This window comes from Urocitellus parryii, chromosome 5 (assembly GCF_045843805.1).
Source record: "Urocitellus parryii isolate mUroPar1 chromosome 5, mUroPar1.hap1, whole genome shotgun sequence".
Taxonomy (NCBI): domain Eukaryota; kingdom Metazoa; phylum Chordata; class Mammalia; order Rodentia; family Sciuridae; genus Urocitellus; species Urocitellus parryii.
The window spans coordinates 62,314,738-62,325,187 of NC_135535.1; the positions used below are offsets into that span (position 1 = coordinate 62,314,738).

Below are 10,450 nucleotides of genomic sequence, written 5' to 3' on the forward strand. Positions count from 1 at the left end.
AAAACTAGAGTCTTTATGGAGCACCCCCTGTTGTGCATATTTCTGGGCTTAACTCAATTTCCATTAGTTTTGCCTTGCTTCAGCTTTCCTTGGGCCTATGAATGGCTCCTCTGTGTTTTGAGGAGGCTTAATGTTGATGCTGAGTCTGGGGCCAGACTTCTTTTTCCTCCTCTTCCTTTGGCCCAGAGTCAACTTCAGTTAAGAGGAGAGGGACCTCCTTAACTATTTGGGTTAGTTGAGCCATGGGAATTACTGAATAATCCAGTGACTAATTTTGAATTTTAGGACTAAAAAGTTTTTCTTCTTCCCTCCCATCCCCAAATGAGCATGCTGGAAAAGGAGGCTTAGTGTGTTTGAGATGTCAGCCTTGCTCTTGTGAGCTGATGGATGCTCTGGAGGGACAAGCTCAATTTGTTTCAAGGAAATGTACTGAGTCACTGAAAATGTGGTGAAAGATGCCTAAGCAAGGCCTTTTTTGTGCTAAGAGACTGGTCAAGATGCTCAGATTAGAGAAAAGTTACATATTGGTGGCTTCTTTTTTCATTTTTATAAAGACTCTATTCACCTTGTAGGGAAATGTTTTCATTCTGTCTTGGTTCATTTAACCAAAGGTTTTCCACATTTTCTCTTTGAGTTCCAGGCTTAAAAACAGTTACAAAAGTAACCAGGAGTTAGATAACTGCCATCTGATAATTTTCATCTCTTTCGACAAAGAGAAAATTGTAGCTGGGGGATTGAGGAATTGATCCTTTTTTTAATTAAATTCTTTTTGTTTAAATTAAGTTCTTAAGCTGTCTATATAGAATGTTGGGAAACTTTGTTCTCTCCCTTTCATCACATTGATAAGAGACAAAGTTTTTAATCCTCACAAAGGTTGTAACCATTTCGTCTTTCCCCTTTGCAGGAACCCGTGGCCTTAGTCCTTCAGGTGGAATAGTGTGCGACATGGGAAAGAAAACCAAGAGGACAGCTGACAGTTCTTCTTCAGAGGATGAGGAGGAGTATGTTGTGGAGAAGGTGTTAGACAGGCGTGTGGTTAAGGGCCAAGTGGAGTATCTGCTGAAGTGGAAAGGCTTTTCTGAGTAAGTGCTTTTTTTCAGGCTTTAGGACTCTATAGAGGTAGAGACCATTGGTTTACTCACCCATGAGCCACCACGGTCATTGTCTTTTTCCCCCCACCTTTTTTTACCTCTCCGAAGAATCAGAAGGTGCAGAAGTCACTAAGTAGTCTCCCTTCTCATGGAACTGATTTTTTTCTTTTTAAATTTTCTTTTAGTTGTAGTTGGACACAAACCTTTATTTTATTTATTTAGTTTTATGTAGCATCAGGGCCTCACACATGCTGGGAGAGCTACAAACCCAGCCTGGAGCTGATGTTTTGATACAGCTTTTGAGGGGCAGGATAATGGATTGGTTAAGGAGCATAGGCCTTGGGAACCAAAGTTTCCATATTCTTGTTTCACCACTTAAGACGCAAGCTGGATGATCTTGGCTAATTTCCTTATTTCTCTTCAATAAAATTTGGATAAGAAAAAGTACTTGAGGGCTGGGGATGTGGCTCAAGCGGTAGCGCACTCGCCTGGCATGCGTGCGGCACTGGGTTTGATCCTCAGCACCACATAAAAATAAAATAAAGATGTTGTGTCCACCGAAAACTAAAAATAAATATTTAAAAAAAAAAAAAAGAAAAGAAAAAGTACTTGAGAGTTGTTGGGTAGATGTATAGAGTCTGAATCATAAGCTTAGTGTAAGTATAAACTGTTGGTAGTAGCAGTATTTGGGATACAACTAAGATAAAAATATGTATATTATAGCATAGAAAGAAGTAAGTCATCTAGCCTGAATCGGATCTTAAAACTGTATCAAGATGAATTATACATCTTATTGAAAGACTTATTTGAGGTCAACATTTTATTTGCAGAAATTTCTTTTTTTTTTTTTTTTTTTTTAAAGAGAGAGTGAGAGGAGAGAGAGAGAGAGAGAGAGAGAGAGAATTTTTTAATATTTATTTTTTTTTTTAGTTCTCGGTGGACACAACATCTTTGTTGGTATGTGGTGCTGAGGATCGAACCCGGGCCGCACGCATGCCAGGCGAGCGCGCTACCGCTGAGCCACATCTCCAGCCCATTTTTGCAGAAATTTCAAACATAGCCCAGGTGTGGTGGCACATGCCTCTAGTCCCAGCAACTTATTAAGAAACTGAGGCAGAAGGATCACAAGTTCAAGGCCATCCTGGCAATGTAGTAAGACCCTATCTCAAAATAAGAGATAATTCAAGCATTGTAAGATACCTAGCATCTCTAGCACCTAGAGTACTATACGTGGGTAGTACACCAATCTGAAGATGCTTTCCATATTTTTAAAGAGTGGTGGTAATACAACTTCCACTAGATAAGAACCACTGAGTTTAGGGGAGACTGAGAGCACCGTGAGGTAGGAATTAAAATAATAACAAAAGATTTTGAGGGAGTTCTTTAGGTCCATCAAATCACAACTAGAAGTACTAAGGTATTTAAAACTATCTCTTTTGAGCTACTGGTATCTCACCATAGATAAAAAGGAAGAAGATGAAGTTTGGGAAAGACAGGTTAAGCACTGATCCTTACTTTGTCATCAATACCTGGGACTCATAAATGACTGGAACAAATTTGGCCCTTTAACCCAGCGTTTGACAACAAAAGTACCTGCCTGAGTGCTAGTGGATACCCTCTGTGGATGCTGAATCCGTGGACAATATTGAATCGTATATAAATGCACTATATGTTTTTTTCTTATATATCTATGACAAAATTTAATTTTTAAGTTAGGCACAGTAGAGATTACAACTAATGCTGGGCGGGGCGGTGCATACCTATAATCCCAGTGGTTTGGGAGACTGAGGCAGGAGGATCATGAGTTCAAAGCCAGCCTCAACAATAGCGATGCACTAAGCAAGTCAGTGAGACCTTGTCTCTATAAAATACATAATAGGGCTGGGGATATGGCTCAGCTATAGAGTGACTCTGAGTTTGATCCCTGGTACTAAAAAAAAAAGAGAGAGAGATTAACAGCTAATTATTATTATTATTATTTTAATACTTATTTTTTAGTTTTTTCGGCGGACACAACATCTTTGTATGTGGTGCTGAGGATTGAACCCAGGCCGCACGCATGCCAGGCAAGCGCGCTACCGCTTGAGCCACATCCCCAGCCCCAACAGCTAATTAATGATAAAATGGAATAGTTGTAGCAACATACAGCAATAAAAGTTATGTGAATGTGAATTTCCCTCAAATATTTATTGTACTTACCCTTCTTATGATGACATGAGATGATATAGTGCTTGTGATACGATGAAGTGAGGTGAGTAACATAGGCATTCTAATATAGTGTTAGGCTACTGCATAGGGTTATTTGAACATAAGCACTACAAATACCATGATAGTCTGATAGTGGAGATAACTACTAAGTGATATTGGGCAGATAGTGTGTGGAAACTTTGGTCAAAGGATGATTGACATTCACAGAACAGAGTGAGATGGTGCAACATTTCATTATGTTGCTCAAAACGCATGCCATTTAAAGTGTACTAATTGTTTATTTCCTGGAATTTTCCAATTAATACTTTTGTATTGCAGTCAACCACAGGTAAATTAAATTGCAGAAAATGAGGGGCTAGGGATATGGCTCAAGTAGTAGGGCGCTTGCCTGGCATGCGTGAGGCACTGGATTTGATCCTCAGCACCACATAAAAATAAAATAAAAAGATATTCTGTCCACCTAAAGCTAAAAAATAAATATTTTTAAAAATTGCAGAAAATGAAACCACTAGTGTATGTGCTAAGCAGTGATCAGATTCTACTTCCTCTGTTCTATTTAATTCTCATAAAAACCTTTAGAAGAACTGGGCATGGTGGTGCACACCTGTAATCCCAGGATTTAGGAGGCTGAGGCAGGAAGATCACAATTTTGAGGCCAGTTTTGGCAACTTCATGATAACCATGTCTTAAAAAATAAAAAGTTGATCGCTTCTCGGCCTTTTGGCTAAGATCAAGTGTAAAAAATAAAAAGTTGGGGATGTAGCTCAGTGGTAGGTTGCCCTTGGGGTCAACTCATAGTAAAACAAACACACACACACACACACACACACACACACATACACACAAGCCTTTAGAGGTATTTTCAGTTTCCAGATGAGGAAATTAGTGAGGCTGTTTCCTAAAGATCACATAACCTGTGATAGTATAACAAAAATCCAGTATCAAGATTTTTGGCTGGGGGGGGTTCGGGGGCCAGGGGAGGCTGAGGTTGTGGCTAAGGGGTAGAGCACTCGCCTAGCACGCGCGAGGCCCTGGGTTCAATCCTCAGAACCACATTAAAAAAATAAACAAAATAAAGGTATTGTGTGCAACTAAAAAATAAATATTTTTTTTTAAAAAAAGATTTCTTTGGTTCTAAAATCCTTTTTAAATTATATTGTGCTTTCTTTTGGGTGAAAATTGTTAAAATAGAAGCAGCAGTGCCAAAATGGTAAGAAAGAGATAATCCCATCACAGGTCAGGCTTTTTTGCTATCAGCAGACTCTTTCCCACCCCCAAGTCTACTTCTTGTGTTAGTGTTGTTGTGACTTTTGATTTTGGTGCCTTAATTTCCTCTGGAATAGTAAACTATATGGTTTCTGGGTTTGGGAGAAGAGTTGTGTGAATGATTTTTTTGTTGTTGAGAATATGAAAATATTTTTGAATGACTAGTGACAGTACTCTTGAGTCCATTTGAATTAATATAATCCAAATCCTACTTCTTTGTCTTTATTGTGGTGATTTAGTATAGTACTGTATTGCCCTTTTTTTTCTTTTTTTGATACTGGGGATTGAATCCAGGGGCGCTTTAGTGGTGAACTAAGTCCTTAGCTTTTTTTTTTTTTTTGAGACAGGGTTTCTCTGAGTTGCTTAGGGCCTCACTAAGTCGCTGAGGCTGGCCTTGAATTTGTAATCTTCCTTCCTCGGCCTCCTGAGCTGCTGGGATTCTAGCCATGCAGCACCACACCTAACTTCATTGCCTTTTTCTATGTGACTATTTAAGTCCTCCAATACTTAAAAACTTTTTCCCAAAATATGAGTAACATTTAGGACAATGAAAACTGGAGGTGAGGGGCTGGGGTTGTGGCTTAGTAGTAGAGCGCTTGCCTTGCATGTGTGAAGCCCTGGGTTTGATCCCCAGCAGCACGTAAAAATAAATAAATAAAGGTATCATGTCCATCTACAATTAAAAAATTTTTTTTAAAAACTGGAGGTGAATGATTATTAGGTTGCCCTTTTTTTCAAGAGTTGTACAAATGGTTGATTATATGTTAAATCATATTTCTTGCTTAATAAGGCATAATTCAAGTTTCAAAAAGTTTTTTTTTAATATTTTGGTTATAGGTGGACACAATGTCTTTATTTTACTTTATGTGGTGCTGAGGATTAAACCCAGTGCCTCATGCATGCTAGGCGAGCTCTCTACCTCTGAGCCACAACCCCAGCCCTCAAAAAGAATTTTTAACATGGTACTACAAGGAAATGAACTCAGGGCCTCATACATGCTAGGCAAGTACTCTACCACTGAGTTATAACCTTCTGCCCTAAATTTGAACTGTTGAACAGCTTTACTGAGGTGTAATCTACATAGTATAAAATTCACTCGCTGAAATTATACAATTCAGTAATTTCTCATAAATTTGTAGAGTGGTGCAGTTATTACTACACTCCAATTTCAGAACGTTTATATGCCTCCATCCCCCAGAATTCCATTCAACCCATTTGTAGTTAATGCCAACTCCCATCTTCAACCTCAAGCAACCACTAATCTGCTTTCCATTTCTTTCACTTAGTTTAATGTTTTTGAGGTTCTTTGAAGTTGTAGCATATGTTAGTATTTTGTTTCTTTTTGTTGCTGAATAGCATTATCTTGTATGAATATACCAGTTTGTCCAGTTGAAGGATGTTTGTTTTCATTTTGGGCTATTGAAATGTTGCTGTAAATAATTGTGTACAAGTCTTTGTACCGGCATAGTTTTTTCATTTTTCATAGTAGAAATCTAAGATGGATGCCAGGCATGGTGGTGTACACCTGTAATCCCAGTGATCCAGGAGGTGAGGCAGGAGGATTACAAATTCAAGGCCAGTCTGGGCAATTTAAGGAGACCCTGTCTCAAAATAAAATAAAATAAAAGGCTGGAGGTGTAGCTCAGTGGTAAGGTGCTCCTGGGTTTAATTCCAGTACTGCAAAAATAAATAGATTTAAAATTTATAATTAAAAAAATGTGAAACTATGTAGCTCAGTGGTAGAGCATCCCTGGGTTCTTCCCAGTACTGCCAAAAATTAGTAAATAAGAATGAAATGCTGAAATACATACACCTGTAAGCTCAGTGGCTGGGGAGATTGAGACAGGAGGATTGCAAATTTAAAACCAACCTCAACAATGTAGCAAGATCCTATCTCAATCTTAAAAATACAATATACATATATATATATATATATATATATTTTTTTTTTTTTTTTAAGCTGGGGATGTGGCTCAGTGAGTTCAATCCCTGGTTCAAAAAACAACAACAACAACAAAAAAAATGCCTGATTTTTTTTTTTTTTTTTTGTACACTCATTTTCCTCTTTTCTCCAATCTTCTTGCCCAGGGAGCACAATACTTGGGAACCAGAGAAAAATTTGGATTGTCCTGAGCTAATTTCTGAGTTTATGAAAAAGTATAAGAAGATGAAGGAGGGTGAGAATAACAAACCCAGGGAGAAGTCAGAAAGTAACAAGAGGAAATCCAATTTTTCAAACAGTGCTGATGATATCAAATCAAAAAAAAAGAGAGAGGTAAGTTTCCTTTCCCTGTTCCCCACTGTGCCACTGTGTTAGCTTTTTGTTGCTGTGACAAATACATGAAGGGGGAAAAAAAAAAAAAAGGAAAGATTTGTTTTGACTCACTGTTTCGGAGCTTTTAGTTCATGGTTGTTGACTCCATTGCTTTGAGTCTGAGGCTAGGCTGGACATCATGGCCAAAGGGAATGGCAAAGCAGAGCTGCTCAATTCATGGCAGCTTAGAAGCAGAGGAGAAAGGGGAAGGGGAGGCCAGGAACCAACAAGGGCATGCCCGGGTGACCTACTTCCTCAAAAGCATGTCCCCCTGCCTATAGATTCCACCACCTCCTAGTATCCCATTCAGCTATCAGTGGATTCATTCTCCCAAAAGCCCCACCTCCTAACATTGCTGCATGGGGACCAAGCCTCAACACAGGAGTCTTTGGGGAACACTATGTGTGCAAACCATAGCATTCACAAACTGTTTTATTTTAGGTATTTCTGTTCTAAGGATGTACCTAGAACAAAAGCTTTCCGGAGGTTTGTTGGTTAACTGCAGCGCCCCCTTCTGGCTGAGTGGGAAATGTAATTTGTGGTCAATGGATTTGTATTAAAGTGGCAAAATTAAATCAGCACCATTTAACTACTTTGACTTCTCAGTAAATAGAAGATTTAGTTATTTTAGAGAGGGAGAATCTTTGATGAATTTTTTAAGAATGGAAAAGACCTTTATTTGTTTTAATGATAGTACTTGTTTTCAACCCTTTCTATTTTTTTAATTGAGATGAAATTCACATAATATACAATTAACTGACATTTCTGTTCTCTCTTGATCCTAATGTATTTTCATACTTCACAAAAGAAATTAATTTTAATCTTCTTTTTGAATCTTTTTGTTGTTTATTTGGAAAGTATATTTATGAAATTTTTGTTTGATTCAGTTGCTTTAATCTGTGCTCTTTAGCTCTCAAGTAACTAGCATAAGCACTGTTATTACATCCTTTTTCACCTGTATGTGTGCACATAAACACACACCACCCTCCAGCTTTTATTCCTTTCATTTATTTCAAGGTTACAAACCTTTTGTGGTGAAGGATATATCACACACTTAAAGTTTAATAAAATAAAAGCATAAGTCCACTTCTGAGTCTTCCAGCATCACTGCCACAAGCACCTCTATTTATCTTTATTCTGCGTGGATACCTATCACTGGCTGCACATTAAAATCACCTGGGGGAGCTGCTTTAAAAAATCTCCAGTGCCCAAGATGCACCCCCAGACTAGTTCAAGGAGAATCTCTGTGTTTTGGACCCAGGAATCATGGTTTAGAAAATCTTACACAAATGATTCCTGGTCTTCATAGGGCAAGATATAGAAAAACAGCTTAAAAAGAAGTGAGCATGAAAGATTGGAAGCTGCAAGTGAAAGGGGACTCACAATTTCTATGTCCTTATTTGTTTCCCCGAATAATTGTTTTTTGTTTGTTTGTTTTGTTTTTTGCAACCTTATTTTAAAAACTGCCCTATTTTGGTGAGGTCTGTATATTATTATGATATATTGTACTGATAAAGGATTTGAGAATGCTTTGCCTTCTCTAAGGAGGGAGGTCTTGAGTCTCTTTCTTCTTTTTTATGAGTCCTTTGTATTCTGGCTTTTATTATTTGATTCAGTTTCTGTCTAAATTAAGAGAGCAAAAATAACACAGTATAAAACTTCCAGTTAGGCATTTGTGACAGATAGTGAGTATGTCCTCAATCTAGGGTTTCTGTCCTTTTGCAAAGGAGCAATATGAGTAATCTGGCTTAGTGTCACTGGCCAGTACAGAGTTTCATTCCTAGGCCTGATTCTGAGGCTGCCGACCTTGAAAACAACCCCTACCTGTGCTGTTCACCCGCGGCCCTTGATAGCATTCTGAGCAGTACTGGTGGCTATCAGGTAGGTAGCAGGGAAGACAGGTGATTGTATGTTTTAAAGTATAGAGGAACAGAGGAGGATTGCATTTTTTTTAACACTATTGCATTAAAAATTGGTTAGTTGGTATTATGCTTGATTTAAAATCACTGTCTCTATGATGATTTTAGCATTTACCTCGCCTCAGCTCCTTTTCAGCAGCTTGAATATTTTTCTCCCCTCCCCCTCCCCCCTTCCCTCTCAATGTGGCAAACTGTTTTCAGCCGCCAACTATGATTTACTACCCAGACCATGTGCCAGCTTTCCAGCTGTGAGCAGCTGTGTGCACATCTGGGAACCTCTTCCCCTTAAGAACCCCCAAAAGAGGCTATGTTTTTAAAAGTATTTCCCCTTGATCCATGCCTGGAATTTCCTTCCTATTGTGGGTTCTGGTATCTTTGGGGGCCACCTGAACCCTGCATCTCTTAGAGGAAAGTAAGGTGAATTTTAGATCAAAGAGATCTTATAAAAATTAGACACAAGGGATTTCATTCATTTGGATAGTTTTCCTAAATTTTTTAGTATGCTGCTACTAGATAAGCTTGCATTATCTTCCATGATATAGTTTTAAAAAATTATGTTTTATATGAAATTTTATTTTCTTGCTCTCCACCTGGATAAGACCCTGTCTAGATAATGATTACACTTAAACCAAGTTTCAACACTTCTCTTGTGACTTATCAACTAGTTAGTTAGTTCATAATCACAGTCCAATTCTACCTTCACTAACAGCTCATTCACATTGGAGGGGATAGGCAGACCAAGTGTGTGGGTATTAGAGTTTGTGATCTTTGAAACTGTTTTGTGTCATCAGCCTCATATCATTTTTACCTCTGTTCTTTCATAACATAGGTGACTGTGTGAAAAGGAAAATTGAAATTATTATTCAGTGTTAAGGGTAAAAGCCTCAAATAAGAATTGAGAGAGGGCTGGAGATGTGGCTCAAATGGTAGTGCGCTTGCCTGGCATGTGTGCAGCCCGGGTTCATCCTCAGCACCACATACAAACAAAGATGTTGTGTCTGCCGAAAACTAAAAAATTTTAAAAAAGAAAAAAAAAAGAGTTGAGAGAGATGGTATATTTGAAGTTTTTAAGGTGAGAAAAGGTTTAGGTAGCGTAAACATGAACTTGCTTGTCGTCTCAGAAGCTATAGGACAGGGGCAGCTGCTTAGAATACTAGAGAGATTCAGAGTGAGTAGGAGGATTAGAGGAATTTCTAAATAGTGACTTCCGAACATCTCATGGGACCTTACAGACTTGTAAGGGTCACTCTGAATCTTTTGAAGGGAATATAAGGAAGGACAATTGCATCTTCTTGCAAAAGAAAAAAAAAAATCTCTGGGCATCATAGTGTCACCAACTTAACCTAGTTATTATATTTCTTAAATCCTAAGACTTTTTTTGAATCAGTGACAGAAGTGGTATCACATGATATTAACCCAGATTGAGCTTGTTGTGCTGAGAAACAGAAATTTTTTTTACTCTTTCTCCAAGCTGTAAGTAACCTTTCTTTATCTTCTATTTATAGCAGAGCAATGATATTGCTCGGGGCTTTGAGAGAGGACTGGAACCAGAAAAGATCATTGGGGCGACAGATTCCTGTGGTGATTTAATGTTCCTAATGAAATGGTGAGAGAGATTGGGCTCCACTTCATGATTGTGTTTCTTTGAATTT

At 38.2% G+C, this 10,450-nt stretch overlaps 1 protein-coding gene across 4 annotated transcripts in view; it reads left to right on the forward strand.

The window, feature by feature from the left end:
- Positions 1–10,450, forward strand: part of Cbx5 (chromobox 5) — a 40,074-nt gene that overhangs the window by 19,257 nt on the left and 10,367 nt on the right. For all 4 annotated transcript variants that reach the window (XM_026398822.2, XM_026398824.2, XM_026398826.2 and 1 more), the window contains exons 2-4: positions 905–1,082; positions 6,654–6,840; positions 10,304–10,404. In XM_026398822.2, the coding sequence (XP_026254607.1) occupies positions 905–1,082; positions 6,654–6,840; positions 10,304–10,404 (466 nt within the window). The remainder of the gene's footprint in view (positions 1–904; positions 1,083–6,653; positions 6,841–10,303; positions 10,405–10,450) is intronic.